The following is a 16,797-nucleotide window of genomic DNA, read 5'->3' as shown; positions in this document are numbered from 1 at the left end:
AGATTTTTGCCTCTACTACACTACCTGGAAATCCATTCCAGGCGTGGAGAACTTTTATTTGTTAAAGAACTTGCTGACACTCATCTGAATCTTATCTTTTACTAGTTTGAACCTGTGACTCCTTGTGAATTGAAGATATGTTTCCAATGTATCTTTCCTGTACTGTTTAGTATCCCTTGGACCTCTCCAAGGTCCCTCATAGTCGCCTCCTGTCAAAGTTGGAAAGCCAAAGTCTCTCCAGTCTTGAGCACGTGCTCTCTGGAATATTAATCCAGGCCTCTGGATTACTAGTCGAGAGACATAACCACTATGCCACCAACATGCAATGTAAATGAGATGCTTTCTACAGCACATGTAAGTGCAGTGTATTACAGAACCCCTCCATGGGGAGAAAGGGACAAAGGAAGTGGCTAACAGAAAACAGAGGACATCAAGCAACATCTTTGAGTCAGATTTACTTGTAATAAGATCAGCTTCAAGAAGCCAGAAGCTGTTTCCTTAGAGCACAGGCTTACTGCACTGATTAACACTCTTCAGTAATTATCAGCACTTCCATATGCAAATAGTAACCTTTCCTGTCAGATTCCTCAGACACAGATGTAGCTCTCAATGACTATTAGTTGAAGTGTTATTCTAGGAAAGCAATGCGTGGAACACCATTAGTATTCACCTCCCAAACATCTCGTTAGTAATCAACTTTTATTCATTAGCTTGTTTCCCTTCCTTTTGACAGTACCAATCCCCATTGCCACATCATTTTACTACATCTTGAAGCATAATCTGTTCTCATTCAAGCCTGCAATGGAATTCTTAATGTTTTTTTTGGAAACAGATGGAGGCAGAAATCTTGGGGTTGTTAAAAATCCATTCTAATGATGCAGTAGGAGAATGAAGATACTTTGGGGGGTTGGGGGGGGAGGGAGGGGAGGAGGATTCGATGGACCAAATGACCTCTACCCATCCTTGGCTCTTAAACTCTTATGCAAGAGGTTGTCCAGCAACAAGTTAAATAGATTTCCTGATGTCTTACCCTCAGATCTCCATTTGCGATATGGGAAGCAGGATATGGTGCATAGACAGGATCTTTCCTGAAAATTTTTATTATGCTTCGATCTTGTATATCCCTAGAAGAGAAGAAATTGGTGGTGAGATGTTATGGAGCTAAAAGGGCACCATTCCTGATTGTTTGTTTCTGCCCACTTGTTACTGAAGTTTCCTGGCATTTCACACTTGCCCCAACTGACAGAACAGATAAGCCTTGGATTCTGGGCCTACCGAATGTGGATTCTAACTACTAACTAGAAGGGGCTGAGGGAGTTCAGTGGTGATAACAATACAGTATTCCTCCCAGTGTCACTCTTGAGTACATCGAGGTGCTGGAGCTCACTCTGTGACCTGACCCCAGTGTATTAAGAGTCTGATCTAATGCAATGCACTAATAAAGGAAGATTTGATCTAATGGAGATATCCCAAGAACACAGCCTCCCCCTCTTTTACCTCCATCCCCTCCTCCATAGCCAATTCCTTATTATAGAGCCTGAGCAGTGCAAATGGTTTAGCCTAGCTTTTCCCAGCTCATGGTCCTTCTGAAAATCACAATTATGGAATCATACAATCTGACAGCACCAGAAAATAGCGATTCAGCCCACTGGACCTGTACCAGCTCTTTGAAAGAGCTATCTAATTAGTCCCATCTGCTCTGTCTCCATAGCCCTGAAAATGTTTCCTTTTCAAGTCCTTATCCAATTCCCTTTTCAAAGTTACTACTGAATTTGCTTCCACTGCCCTTTCAGGCAGCACGATCCAGTTCACAACAACTCAACACAAAAAAACTTCTCATCTCCCTTGCACTCTGATTCTTTTGCCAATTATCTTAAATCTCTGTCCTCTAGTTACCAACACTTGCTGCTGAAAACTGTTTCTTCTTATCTATTCTATCAAAATGCTTCATTTTAAACACAATTAAATTTCCCTTTATTTCTTCTCTGTTCTAAGGGAACAATCCCAGTTTCTCTAGTCTCTCTACACAACAGATCCCTCATCCCTGGTACCTGGCTTAGTGTCACATTTTGTTTGATAATTGCTCCTTGGGACATTTTACTATTTTAGCGGGTTCTATATAAATGCAGGTAGCTATTGTTGTTGTCCTGTAATGATGAGACACACTCAGGTCAGCAACTGGCATCTACTGACTGAGCATTAATTCTTCACCAATCTTTATTGTTTACTCACAGGCTGTCTAGTCTCAATACCATTTATGACGACTACTTGGAAATGACAACTGTCCTTTGGGTCATTGAGTACACGGCTTGACTGAACACAGGTGAGATGTGCTACTAAGAAACAGGTTAGACCTCCTTTTTTTTTAAAATTGCTAAATATTTGACAAAACACTGTAGCAATCAGTCACAGCTACTTCTGGAGAACTGGCTCTTTGTACCTTACATCCTCCAGTTCGTAAAACACATTTCTTGTCTCATCCTTAATGAGGATTGCAGTATTAGGTGACTTTAACATTCCCATTGTGAGTTTCTGAGGGAACATGTGAACAATCAGAGCATGCAAGGTGTCCAGGCTGCCGATTTCATGAGTAACGTGAACCCGTCTGGTTTCATCGCCATACTGGATGAACAGCACCCCTGCCGGAACGAGAGAACAGACATGTCATTCAGAAATATATCCTTTACATAGTCACGATTACAGATCACACCCTGGGCATAGGCTCTGCTTTATACTTAAGGACACTTGATATTTTTCTCACGATTTTCTCTCCTCCTCCTTTCCGAATGTGCTGATTCCCACTCCTTAAAACCAACCTCTTTCACCAAACCTTTGGTCATCTGACCTAATATCTCCTTTTATGGCTCAGTGTCATGCTTTGTTTTATAATGTTCCTGTAAAGCAGATTGGGATGTTTTATTATGTTAAAGGCACTATATAAATATAAGTTGTGGTTGGATATGGTTACTTTGATTTTTCCACACCTCCCCTAAGTGGGCTGACTTCATGTATGAAGTGAGACAGTAAATGCTGGCTCATTACTCCAGAGGGAATCACAGCTCTGTACTTATCTTATGTGGGGCTCCATTTGTCATTTCTGCTCACCCCTGACCTCTATAATATAGCTACCCTGCTGAGTTCCCAATGAAGACTATCATTGGTTTTAACCTGTTGAGTTCCTGATGAAGACCATGACTGGTTCGGTACGGTTTTCTCCTCTCTCTCCCTCCTTGCGGCATCACTTGGCTTTCTGTACATGAGAGATTGCTGCTCCCAAGTCTATACCAATATAATTTCACAAGCAACCCTTAAAAGGGCTGCAATCTCAGCAAGGACTGTACTTCACTTTCCTACCTTCTCTGGCGAAGCCTTTCCTGCGTACTATGGAAAGCCCCTCACCAGCAGTGCAGCTGAGATCAGGTAGCCAATTGTGTGGGGAATCCCAGAGCTAACTGGACTTTTCTCTCTTGGGATGGAGTTTCTGGCCGGCTAGTGGAAGCAAATACCCTGAAATCATTTAAGAAATTTAAGAAATAGCTGGACGTTCCAATGGGGGAACCTCTGGATGAATAAGCCAAGATAAGCTGATAAACCCTCTCTGTACCTGCCTGATACTCAGCCAAGTAGCAACAATAGGAACAGGTGTAGGCCATTCAGCCCCTTGAACCTGCTGCACCATTCAATTTGTTCATGACGGATCTGTATTCATTTATCCACCTTAGTTCCATATTTCTTGATACCTTTACCTAACAAAAATCAATCTCAGCCTTAAAAGCTCCAATTGGCCCCAGCATCCACAGCCTTTTGGAGAGAGAATTCCCAATTTCTACTACCCTTTGTATGAAAAAGTGTTTCCTGATTTTAGTCCTGAATGGCCTAGTTCTAATTTTAAGATTGTGTCCTCTTGTTCTTCAGGTGAAGTTTTTTCTCTTTATCTACTCTATTGAATCCTTTGTAACATTTTAAGCACCTCAATCAAATCATCAGCTAATCTTCTAAACTCAATGGAATACAAGCCACGTTTATGCAACCTCTCCTCATAATATAACCCTCTAAACCCTGGTATATCTTTCTGTCATGTCTCTGCTGCACCTGCTCTAACATCAATATATTCTTCCAGAGGAGCAGTGCCCAAAACATAGCACAGGTATTACAGATGGGGGTTGACCAAGGCTCTGTATAAATCAAGCATAAACAAAAACTTGCATTTTTTTGCACCCTTAATGAAGTAAAACGTCACAAGGTGCTTTACAGGAATGTAATCAGACAGAAAAAAAAAGTAATGGAGCCAAAAACCCATTGAATTACCATCCAGATGGTTTAATCATTACCTTCTCAGTAGGGGGCAGAAGAGAGTTTAATTGCATTGCGAGCTTCGCATGTTCTGTGAAATGGACAAAGTATTGGTTGCCCACCATAAGGTCAATCAAACTGACCAGAAGGGAGAGAGCTGGTGCAGTCTCTCCCACTAAGTCTCAGTAGGAATAAGCCCTACCTGGTGAGCGGAGCTTGGTCTGGCTCGTGGACCGGGACAGGGGCAAACTCTGTCGGAAGCGGTTGGACCGGGTGAAGCCGATCGGTACTTCGGCCTCCGACATGGTTTCCAAGGACTCTGCTGATGCGAACGGTAGTTTGGCTGCCTGGTCCGCCAATCCAGACTGCTGGCTCTGCGAATGCCTGGGACTCCGAGTCTGTGCAAGGGAAAGAGACAGAGAGAGAGAGATAATATTGACTATGCTTTACCAAACCAGTCTCTGGCCCAAAGAAGCAAGACCATGTATTGGTCAGAACTTTGTCCAATTTCAGGAGCGTGCAGCCTATACATCACATGCCTGCTTTGGCATTTGAACTGAGACACTGATCTGAGACAGATCATGGGTTGCGATGCCATGCGGGCTGGGTTATGCTACAGAGACCATGGGGAGGTGCAATTTTAACCTATTCAGCTGGGAAACCCACCAGATCAGATGGAAACCTGGTTTTTCACCCTCGCCTGATATTGCTCCTCTTTGACTTCAATAGTGGAGAGTAAAATCGGACGGGGTGTTAAGGCCAGCATTGCACCCAATCTCGTCGGTTTCCTGATGGATGGATAGGTTAAAATGCTTCTGCAGGAATCCCACGGTGACTGCACCCCACATGTAAAATAAAATCTTCATTCAAGGAAAACTGGATCACCAGGAAAAAAGTGGTGAACGGAGACATCACAACTCTTACTGCAGAGGCATTCAGAATAACTGAGTGGAGACAAATCTGTACCGCAGCTGAAACAGGTTCCCAGCGCAGTTCACTCATTATGCAGGAAGTAAAACTTCCTCTTTGAAGAGAGAAGAAAACAGAAAAGCTACCTATCTATCCCCATCCAGTCAGAAGCAGATCCTTCAAATCACAATTTCTTTCATCATTTTTAATGCAGTTATGCACAGATTAAAAGTATCCAGTTTCACGTTTTAAAAAGAAATCCACAGACTTGGCCTCCAACTTGCCCCATCCAATTTTCTCCCATCCCTCCTAAGGACAGAGATTTACCATTTATATTTGGAACCTTCAGAAGACCTGAGTGAGACTCAATACATGCCGGCTAACTTGTTCAATAGTAGCCTATAATTGACACCATCAGTCCTAATGCTGACAATGCACCAGCATTAGATTTGCAACTCATGCATTGGAAGGGTTCCAGTCCTCTTCCATCATTGTTTGAAGACTCTCTGAGGAGTAAAGGAGAATTATTTTACCGCATAAGGAACAATGAGCACTGCCTATACAAATATTAAGGAATGGTAGCTCACCAGGATACTATCTGTATGCTATGCTCCAAGTCTGGGTTACTGTTGGGCCTCAACTCTGTTCTTTTTCAACATCAGGGATTGACAACTCCCATACACTCTTCAATTTGTTCTCAAAGCTCAACTCTTTAGCCACTCCATTAAGGAGACATCTGAGATGTTTCTTCATATAGAGCCAAAGACTTGCAGGTTGATAGGTAAATTGGCCATTGTAAATTGCCCCTAGTGTAGGTAGGTGGTAGGAGAATGGTGGGGATGTGGTAGGGAATATGGGATTAATGTAGGATTAGTATAAATGGGTGGTTGTTGGTCGGCACAGACTCGGTGGGCTGAAGGGCCTGTTTCAGTGCTGTATCTCTAAATAAATAATAAATAGAGTTACACAGCACAGAAACAGGCCCTTCGGTCCATCATATCTGTGCCAGCCATCAAGCACCTATCTATTCTAATCCCATTTTCCAGCACTTGACCCATAGCCTTGCATTTATATAGCACCTTTCACTACCTCTTGGGTCATGCCAAAGCACTTTACAGTAAATTAAGTCCTTTTTGAATTGTAGTCACTGTTGTAATGTAAGAAATGTGGCAGCCAATTTTCACACAGCAAGATCCCACAAACAGCAATATGATAAATGATCTGATAATCTGTTTTAGTGATACTGATTGAAGAATAAATAATGGGCGAGGATCCAGGGACAACTCCCCTGCCCTTCTCTGAATCATAAAATCATACAGCACAGCAGGAGGTCATTCAGCCCATTGTGCCTCTTCAGAAGAGCCACCTAATTCAGTCCCACATTGCTGCTAATTCCCCATTGATTAGCGCCATGGCATCATTTACATGCACCTGAGAGGGCAGACGGTGCCTCGATTTAACATCTTTCTGAAAGGCAATGCCGCACTCCCTCAGTACTGCACTGGAGAGTCAGCCGAGGTGCTCAAGTCTCTAGAGTGGGACTGGAGGCCATGAAACGATCCATTTAAATGCAAATTCTTTCCTCTCTTCTTTCTTCATAACCAGGCTCCCTCAGAGACTCAGGTGACTGAGCTTCATAGCTAGGAAGGGTCAGATCTAGATTACATTTTGCACTGATCTTAAATCTCTAGGGAGCTACAACTGCGCTACAACTGAGCTGAGTGTCCCAAGGTTAGGGAGAGCAAGGTCACCCATGCTGGGAGGTGCAGTGTGTAGTCAGGGTTGGGATAAATGGTGATGCCCTTCATGGTTGAACAGCCTACTGACACAAGAATAAGTATCCAGTACCCACGGAAACCAGCTTCAGTCTGCGCCTTCATGGGAGGAGGGGAGAAAACTGAAGAAGGAGGAGTTTTTTTTTTAAGTGCAAAATATTTAAGAGCTAATGTGGTGGTCACACATTGTCAGCCTCCAGGGAGGGAGGAGAATGCGAGTGTCTGGTCTGAGGTGGAATGGCTATATATCTCCCTCACAGAGAGAGGGATGAAAAATTAGTAAATGAAACAGACTCAGTGTGGGTCACTCTTCCCAGTTGAGGACATGTCTGTAGCTTGTGGGTGAGGGAGAGGGGAGGATGAGGGTGAAGGAAAGGGAGAGGCTGAAGGGAGAGGCTGAGAGAAATGGAAGAGTAAGAAGCTGAGGGAAAAGGCGAGGGAGAGAGAGGGACAGGGTGAGTGGGAGGGGGGGGGAGAGGGGGAGGGGAGGGACAGGGCAAGGGAGAGGTGAGGTTAAGGGAGAGGGAAAGGCACAGCATGGGGGAAAGGAAGAGGATAAGGAAAAGGGCGAGCGAAAGGTTGAGGAAAAGGGCGAGAATGAGGATGAGGATCAGGGCAAGGGTAAAGACAAATGGTGAGGGAAAACAAAAGTACAAGGGTCAGGGCAAGGGTGAGCAGGATGTTGAGGTCAAGATTGAAGGATAGGATGAGAGTGAGTGTGAGTGAAAGAGGGAGAGTGAGGACGAGCAATGGTTAATTTCTTGTTGGATAACCTCACACTGCTTATTTGAGATACTCTGTTAAGTGACTGCTTTTTATAAACTAGTGGTGAAATCTATTCTTGGCTTGAACCATGATCCCACATTAATCTGAACCAACTGGCTGTAGAACTATACATTTCTGGAATTTAAAAATTAATGGGCTAAGAAAGACTGACAAACAGATCTTAGGTCATAAATTCAGTGTTTCCTTTCTACATCTCTACACAGTCCCAGGGCAGGTACAGCATGCGGGCCATCGGGGGGGTGGGGGGGTCCATCCACCCTGATTGACTGCCCCTCTTCCGAGGTTACATTTGTGCCCGGGTGTCCCTGGAGAAGGAACATGCAGTGTCTGCCGGTTTGCTTGAGGCCTTCCACAACCGGTGGGCTCCGCACACAATACTATTTTCATTTGAATTTTTGTTTTATTTATTTGATTTTAATAAAGTTATTTTATAAAATATATATATATAAAGGGGGCCTGAGGAATAAAGGCCCCCTCAACAAAAATATATAAAAAGGGCCTGGGGTATAAAGGCCACCTTCAAAAAAAAGAAAAAGAGAAAAAAATCAGGGTTAGATACGGAGTAAAGCTCCCTCTGCACTGTCCACATCAAACACTCCCAGGGCAGGGTTGGAAAAAAAGAAAAATAGGGAAAAAAAGAAGAAAAAAAACAGGGTTAGATACAGAGTAAAGTTTCCTTAACATTGTCCCCATCAAATACTGCCAGGGCAGGTACAGCATGGGGTTAGATACAGAGTAAAGCTCCCTCTACACTGTCCTCATTAAACACTCCCAGGACAGGTACAGCACGGGGTTAGATACAGAATAAAGCTCCCTCTACACTGTCCCATCAAACACTCCCAGGACAGGTACAGCACGGGGTTAGATACAGAATAAAGCTCCCTCTACACTGTCCCATCAAACACTCCCAGGACAGGTACAGCACTGGGATTGGCTCCTTTGTGATTGGGAATACTGAGTGCTGAGTGCATCAACGAGGTGCAGCTGACAGTGCTGCAGTCAGTTGCTGGAGGTGCTGCTGGAGAAGGAGTGCTGAGGAGGGAACTGCAAGAACTGCAAAAACTTTTCAACAACTTTTGCTGCAGAGGAGGAAAGACTTTGAAAAAGGCTGTATTTCGAGGTGGGTGTCGAGTACCAAGCTTTCATTTCATTTGGACTGTTGTGGGAGGTGAAAGAGGCCAGAAGAACAAGGGGTGGGGGCTATACAATTCTGTAGGGAGCTGTGCAGTTGCATTAAAGTTGCAGGGAAGCTCCCTCCCCACCCCATTTGCCCAGCCTGAGTCAGCTGAAGCTGCCTGGCTAATAGAGACATCAGGATCGAACGAGAGCCTGGGCAGCTTTCGGCTGACCCAGGTGAAGACCCCTCCCACAACCAGAAGACCGGAAGACCAGAAGTGTTTACAGTGCTCTGAGTACCACCCTTTAAGGGGAAAAAAAAAGCAAAGTCATCGCTTGCAGCCTGTCTTTCCCATTTCCTGTGTACCCTCAGCCTCTCCCCAAACCTCCTAGTTGGTTTCTTTGTTTGTTTGTTTGCTTACCTGCAATTTGGGGGTGGGTTTGGCTCTTGAGCCATGGCAAGCCCATCATCACCGGTGGCGGGGCCTTCTCATACCTACGCAGCTGCAGCTTCTGTGGCTGCCCACGTGGCCCCGTCACCCTTTAAATTATTGACATGCAGCCATGGGGTGAAGAGCTATCCCCACCCCAACATGTCTATTGAGGCCTGCGTTAAGGCAATGGCCGTGGTTGTCGGCCCCTCGGCCATTGTTGCGGCCTCAAAGATGTATGGGAAGGCTGTGTTCTTTTTGAAGACCGAGCGGGCGGTGTCCCTGGCCCTGAGTAAAGGGCTCACTGTGGGGGGGACCTTCCTGCCAGTGGACCCTCTGGGGGCCACTGCGCATCGGATAATGTTGTCCAACGTCCCACCCTTCATTCCCAGTGAGCTCCTCCTCCCCCACCTGCACCATCTGGGGGAGGTGAGGTCGGGGATCACCCCAGTCCGGCTTGGTCTTCGGGAGCACAGCCTCCAACATGTCTACTCCTTCCGCCGCCAGTTATTTATGCAGCTGGCGCGGGAGGAGGACACGGAGGGCCAATTTAATGTGGAGTTCCAGGGGACGGCCTACCGCGTCTTTTGGACCTCGGATGGGGCGCGGTGCCACGTCTGCAAGGGGGTGGGGCATGTTCGTAAGAACTGCCCCAACCTCCCGGCCGCCAGCTCCACCTCGGCGGCCCAGAGTGGTTCCACAGCACCTCCTCCCACTCCCCCCGCACATCCAACAGACACCGCTCAGTCGGTTCCGGAGGCTGTGGTTTTCACAGCCTCTGGCGGGGAGGGGAGCGTCCGTCCGAGCGGAAGGAAGACGCGGGGAAAAAAGAAACATCGTGAGGCGCGTCCCCTGGACACTTTGACTCAACCCGAGCCTGAGCTCAGCCCAAAGCCCATTCCCATGGAATCCACCTGTCCCAGGGCTGGGCTCAGGCCCAGGGTGACTAAAAAAGGAAAAAAGGGTGCGGAGGCGGAGGCCTCTGATGACATGGAGGTCTCTGAGTCTCCGCGCCCAAGTGCGAAAAAGAGGAGAAGGCACCCCTCCACAGAAATAACACAGGGCCCTGAGGTGCAGGGCCCATCTGTTGGAGGGGAGCTGCCTCCTGTTTCTGGTCCTCAGGTGCCCCCTACCGCCACCACCAAGGCTGCAAAGTCCGGGCAGGTGCTCCCTATTCCTCAGGATGGAGGGGAGGGGATGGCCCCGGTACGTGAGGCCCCTCCTGAAGGAGTAAGTGGGGCCCTGCTTGTGGTGGGGGAGCCTGGGGAAACCGCCCATTCCGCCACTGCTACTGGGTCGGGTGTCCTGAATGAAGGGGAGGGCGAGGCCCCAGAGGGTCGGGCCTCCCAGCCGGAGTCCACCACCAACCAGGAGACACCCGACCCAGTTATAACTGAGAATGCTGCCCCATCTGCTGGGCCTGTGGGTGCTGGCGGAGCGGGAGATGGCCTCCTCTCGCCGCCTCCGGTCTCGGCTCCGGCTGGTTTCCCGGAGTCCGGATCTTCTGTCTCCCCTGGACCAGTCATTGGCCTGGGGATGGAGGTGGAGGGGGGTCCTGAACCGCTGGTGCCTACAGGCTCCAGTTTCACAATAGAACCCAGAGAGGACTCCTCCGCCATCGATCCTGGGGGTGGGATCGTGACGGAGGCGGGACCAGCTGGCGCGGCCGGGACGTCCGCCCCACAGTGTGTGGTGGATGTGTTGGCCGCTGGCGGTGACGACCCGGAGGAGGATGGGGATTCGGTGCGGGGCACGGAGGATGATCTTGATTCCATCGCCAGTGAGGTGGTGGAGTCCCTCGTGCCTCCCACCGAATCTCCTCTCATCCCCACGGCGGAACTCCGGGATTTCCTCGCGGCTTGCAGAGGTTGCCGCAATAAAGTTCAGCTGGCCCTCGACCGTTGGTCGAATCTGGCGCTGATCATCCAGTCCGTCCGTGCCGCCCTTAAGATAGCGGGCAAGCGCGCGGACGTGAAACTGGTTGAGAGGCGCCGTTTTAATGTGTTCCTCAATGGGTTGCTGGGGGAGTGGAGGGCCAGGTGCACTTCCACTCCCTCCTCACAGTGAGCTGTTGGTGACGGGTTTTAAGTACCTTTGACATGAAGATAACCATAGCCAGCCTCAACATCAACGGCAGCAGAGGGGCTCACCGCAGATTTCACAATCTCTCAGTCCTTAGGGAAGGGAGATACGCGGTGAGCTTTCTGCAGGAAACCCACACCGTTCCGGGAGACGAAGCCACCTGGCTCCTGGAGTGGCAGGGTGGGGTCTACATGAGTCACCTCACCCCTATTTCTAGTGGGGTGGCGATCTTGTTGGCCCCGACTTTTCAGCCGGAGATCTTGGGGGTCAAGGAGCTAGTGCCGGGCCGCTTGCTCCACCTCGCCGTTCGCCTGGGTAGCGTGCCGCTCCACTTTGTGAACGTGTACGCGCCCAGGCCCGGCGCTTTGCAAGCGCGCTTCTTTGAAGAAGTGTCCGCTCTCTTGAGCTCCATCGATAGCGGCGAGTGCATCATCCTCGGGGGGGATTTTAACTGCACCCTCGAGGTGGGGGATCGCTCCGGTCCCCAGCGCGGCCAAGCGTCGGTGGAGAAGTTGAGGGGACTGATCAGCTCCCTTAACTTGGTGGACGTCTGGCGGAATCTCCATCCCGACTCCAGCGCCTTCACGTGGAGGTCTGGAGGAGGGGGGTCGCGAATCGACCGCCTCTACATTTCGCAGGCGTACGTCTCCCGCGTTTCGGCGGCCTCCATGCGGCTGGTGCCGTGCTCGGACCACCGCCTGGTGTGGGCGGAGTTCACTCCGCTCCGCACGCGGGCGGGGTCCGCGTACTGGCACTTTAACAACCGGCTGCTGGAGGACGTGCGATTTCGGGACTCGTTCTGTCGATTCTGGGCCGACTGGAGAAGGAAGCAGGGGGGCTTCCCCTCCTTGAGGCTATGGTGGGATGTGGGCAAGACTCACATCCGCGTCTTCTGTCAGGAGTACGCGAAGGGGTCGACCAAGAGGCGGGAAGCCGAGGTCGGGCGCCTTGAGAGGGAGGTGCTCGACTTGGAATCCCGCCTCGGTCATGCCGTCGCGGACCCGGCCCTGTGGCAGGCGTACAAAGAGAAGAAGGGCGCGCTGAGGAACCTGCAGCTCATAGGGTCCCGAGGCGCGTACGTGAGGTCGCGGATCCAGATCCTGGAAGATTTGGACCGCGCCTCACCCTTCTTCTACTCGCTGGAAAAATGGCGGGGGGTCCGTAAGCAGCTCGTCGAGCTGCTGGCCGACGACGGATCCTCCATCACGGATCCGGAGGGAATGGGCCTCCTGGTCCGGACGTATTACAGTGCGTTGTTCTCTCCGGATCCGTCCAGCGAGGATGCGCGCAGAGTTTTGTGGGAGGACCTGCCGCAGGTCAGCCCGGAGGGCGCCGAAGGATTGGAGGCTCCGCTCACGTTGGCGGAGCTGACTGGCGCCCTCCACCAGCTCTCGAGGGGCAAATCCCCAGGGCTGGATGGGTTGACCGTGGAGTTCCTCAGGGCGTTCTGGGACGTCCTGGGGGACGATTACGCGCGGGTCCTGGGGGAAAGCCTGGCGACCGGGGAGATGCCCCTCTCGTGGCGCAGGGCGGTCATCGTCCTGCTGCCGAAGAGGGGCGATCTCCGCCTGCTTAAAAACTGGCGTCCGGTCTCCCTCCTCAGCACGGATTATAAGATCTTTGCCCGGGCTATGTCTACCCGCCTGGGCTCCGTGCTGGCCCACATGATCCACCCCGACCAGTCCTACACGGTCCCGGGCCGGTCCATCCAGGACAACATCCACCTGGTCCGGGACCTGATCCATCTTTCCCAGAGGACTGGTCAGTCGGTCGCCTTTCTCTCCCTCGATCAGGAGAAGGCGTTCGACAGGGTGGATCACGATTACCTTTTCGGGACTCTGCGCGCTTTCGGACTCGGGCCGCATTTCGTGGCCCGGGTCCGACTTTTATACGCTGCCGCAGAGTGTCTAGTCAAAGTTAACGGGTCCTTGACGGCGCCCCTTCGCTTTGGGAGAGGAGTGCGTCAGGGGTGCCCCATGTCCGGCCAATTGTATACCATCTGCGTGGAGCCCTTCCTGTGCCTGCTTCGCAGGAGGTTGACGGGATTGGCTCTGCGCGAGCCGGCCATGCGGGTCGTCCTCTCGGCTTACGCCGACGACGTGCTCCTCGCAATCACAGATCCCGTTGACTTGCGGAGGATGCGCGACTGCCAGCAGACCTTTTCTGCCGCGTCCTCCGCGAGGATCAATTGGGAGAAATGTTCCGGACTCCTGGTTGGTCAGTGGCGGGTGGACTCCCTGCCGGAGGAGATGACACCTTTTGCGTGGAGCACCACGCACCTCCTCTATTTGGGAGTCCACCTTAGCCCCGCTGAGGAAGCCTGGCCGGCAAACTGGCAGGAGTTGGAGGCGAAAGTCACCGCTCGGCTGGGGCGCTGGACAGGACTGCTCCGAGTGCTTTCCTACAGGGGCCGAGCGTTGGTCATAAACCAACTGGTGGCCTCCATGCTGTGGTACCGGTTGGTCACTTTGGCCCCGCCCCCTGTATTTGCCACCAAGATCCAGAAGAAACTCGTCGATTTCTTCTGGGGCAAGAGGAAACACTGGGTCTCTGCCGCGGTCCTGAGTCTCCCGATCGAGGAGGGCGGTCAGTCGCTGGTGTGCGTCCGCACCCAGGCTGCGACTCTCCGCCTTCGGACCCTGCAGAGATACCTGTACGTCGAGCGTCCTCCCAGATGGTGTGCGCTGGCGACGTATTTTTTCCGCCAGTGTCACTGCCTTCAAGACGACACGCAGCTCCCGGTGGAGTCCGTTAGCCGCGCCTCTCTGAGGGAGTTGCCTGTCTTTTACCGGGATCTTTTCCGAGTCTGGAACATGGTCGCCTCCAGTCAGGGCGCTCCCCCGCCGGCGGAGGAGAGCACCTCGGCTGTCCGGGCGGCCGACTCCGGGGATGGTCCGGCGGGCGGAGGAGTAGCCGAAACCCCCGGGACGCCCCTCACTGCGGGTGGCGAGGGGGCTCGGGAGTGCGGAGCGATCCCGGCCGAGCTGACCCCCGCTCGGCCGGAACTGCTCATCGGACCCAGGCCCCGAAACCCTCCTCGGGAGCCGGTCCCGCACAACCCGAGCCGCCTCTCGGAAATGCCCTCCGTGCCATTCCAATCGGCGCGGAGGGGTTTCCTGTACGGGCTGCTCCTGCACACTCTCCACTTCCTCGCCCTCGTCAGCCGGCCGGACACGCCCTGGCGGTCCGCGTTGCCATCTGGTGGCGAGGGGAAACCCCGATGGAGGTCTCTCTACGCGGGAGTCTTCCCCCTTTACATCGGGGACCTGGGGTGGAGGGTGCTGCACAGAGCAGTCCCGTGCAATAGGCTTTTAAGTAGGTTCACGGACTCCCAGGCCATCTGTACTTTCTGCGGCCTGGACGAGTCCGTGTTCCACATTTATACGGAGTGTGCGAGGTTGCAGCCCCTATTTGAGTATCTGAAGGGGCTGCTCCTCAAATTCTGGCTGCACTTCAGTCCCACGCTCCTGATCTTTGGGCACCCGGTGCGGAGGGGCTTGGGCCGGGAGGAGGATCTCCTCGTCGGTCTGCTCCTGGGCCTGGCCAAGGTGGCAATTCACAGGTCCAGGTTGCGGGCCGTTGGGGGGTCCGTCCTCCCCGATTGCCTGCCCCTCTTCCGCGGTTACGTTCGCGCCCGGGTGTCCCTGGAAAAGGAGCATGCGGTGTCCGCCGGTACGCTTGAGGCCTTCCGCGACCGGTGGGCACCGCAGGGACTGGAGTGCATTGTCGACGCCGAGAATGGCATTTTAATTTGAGTTTTTTGTTTATTTATCTGTTTTAATAAAGTTATTTTAAAAATATAAGTGTGTATATAAAGGGGGCCTGAGGAATAAAGGCCCCCTCGACATAAAAAATGTATAAAGGGGGCCTGAGGAATAAAGGCCCCCTCGATGTGGAAAATATAAAAGGAAAAAAAAAAAGAAGAAAAAAAAAAAAAAAAAAAAAAAAAACGGGGCTGGCCCACATGATCCACCCCGACCAGTCCTACACGGTCCCGGGCCGGTCCATCCAGGACAACATCCACCTGGTCCGGGACCTGATCCATCTTTCCCAGAGGACTGGTCAGTCGGTCGCCTTTCTCTCCCTCGATCAGGAGAAGGCGTTCGACAGGGTGGATCACGATTACCTTTTCGAGACTCTGCGCGCTTTCGGACTCTGGCCGCATTTTGTGGCCCGGGTCCGACTTTTATACGCCGCCTCAGAGTGTCTAGTCAAAGTTAACGGGTCCTTGACGGCGCCCCTTCGATTTGGGAGAGGAGTGCGTCAGGGGTGCCCCATGTCCGGCCAATTGTATACCATCTGCGTGGAGCCCTTCCTGTGCCTGCTTCGCAGGAGGTTGACGGGATTGGCTCTGCGCAAGCCGGCCATGCGGGTCGTCCTCTCGGCTTACGCCGACAACGTGCTCCTCGCAATCACAGATCCCGTTGACTTGCGGAGGATGCGCGACTGCCAGCAGACCTTTTCTGCCGCGTCCTCCGCGAGGATCAATTGGGAGAAATGTTCCGGACTCCTGGTGGGTCAGTGGCGGGTGGACTCCCTGCCGGAGGAGATGACACCTTTTGCGTGGAGCACCACGCACCTCCTCTATCTGGGAGTCCACCTTAGCCCCGCTGAGGAAGCCTGGCCGGCAAACTGGCAGGAGTTGGAGGCGAAAGTCACCGCTCGGCTGGGGCGCTGGACAGGACTGCTCCGAGTGCTTTCCTACAGGGGCCGAGCGTTGGTCATAAACCAACTGGTGGCCTCCATGCTGTGGTACCGGTTGGTCACTTTGGCCCCGCCCCCTGTATTTGCCACCAAGATCCAGAAGAAACTCATCGATTTCTTCTGGGGCAAGAGGAAACACTGGGTCTCTGCCGCGGTCCTGAGTCTCCCGATCGAGGAGGGCGGTCAGTCGCTGGTGTGCGTCCGCACCCAGGCTGCGACTCTCCGCCTTCGGACTCTGCAGAGATACCTGTTCGTCGAGCGTCCTCCCAGATGGTGTGCGCTGGCGATGTATTTTTTCCGCCAGTGTCACTGCCTTCAAGACGACATGCAGCTCCCGGTGGAGTCCGTTTGCCGCGCCTCTCTGAGGGAGTTGCCTGTCTTTTACCGGGATCTTTTCCGAGTCTGGAACATGGTCGCCTCCAGTCAGGGCGCTCCCCCGCCGGCGGAGGAGAGCGCCTCGGCTGTCCGGGCGGCCGACTCCGGGGACGGTCCGGCGGGCGGAGGAGTAGCCGAAACCCCCGGGACGTCCCTCACTGCGGGTGGCGAGGGGGCTCGGGAGTGTGGAGCGATCCCGGCCGAGCTGACCCCCGCTCGGCCGGAACTGCTCATCAGACCCAGGCCCCGAAACCCTCCTCAGGAGCCGGTCCCGCACAACCCGAGCCGCCTCTCGGAAGTGCCCTCCGTGCCATTCCAATCGGCGC

The 16,797-nt window shown here is 52.1% G+C and overlaps 1 protein-coding gene across 8 annotated transcripts in view; it reads right to left on the bottom strand.

The window, feature by feature from the left end:
* LOC137348206 (SRC kinase signaling inhibitor 1-like) overlaps nucleotides 1-16,797 on the bottom strand; it is a 348,246-nt gene that overhangs the window by 62,725 nt on the left and 268,724 nt on the right. For all 8 annotated transcript variants that reach the window (XM_068013559.1, XM_068013562.1, XM_068013564.1 and 5 more), the window contains exons 5-7: nucleotides 4,496-4,691; nucleotides 2,441-2,639; nucleotides 1,031-1,124 (exon numbers count right to left, since the gene is read on the bottom strand). In XM_068013559.1, the coding sequence (XP_067869660.1) occupies nucleotides 1,031-1,124; nucleotides 2,441-2,639; nucleotides 4,496-4,691 (489 nt within the window). The remainder of the gene's footprint in view (nucleotides 1-1,030; nucleotides 1,125-2,440; nucleotides 2,640-4,495; nucleotides 4,692-16,797) is intronic.

The sequence above is a fragment of the Heterodontus francisci genome, chromosome 33, assembly GCF_036365525.1.
Source record: "Heterodontus francisci isolate sHetFra1 chromosome 33, sHetFra1.hap1, whole genome shotgun sequence".
Classification (NCBI taxonomy): domain Eukaryota; kingdom Metazoa; phylum Chordata; class Chondrichthyes; order Heterodontiformes; family Heterodontidae; genus Heterodontus; species Heterodontus francisci.
The sequence above is the reverse complement of the archived record's forward strand: the minus strand, read 5'-3'. Positions and strand labels throughout refer to the sequence as shown.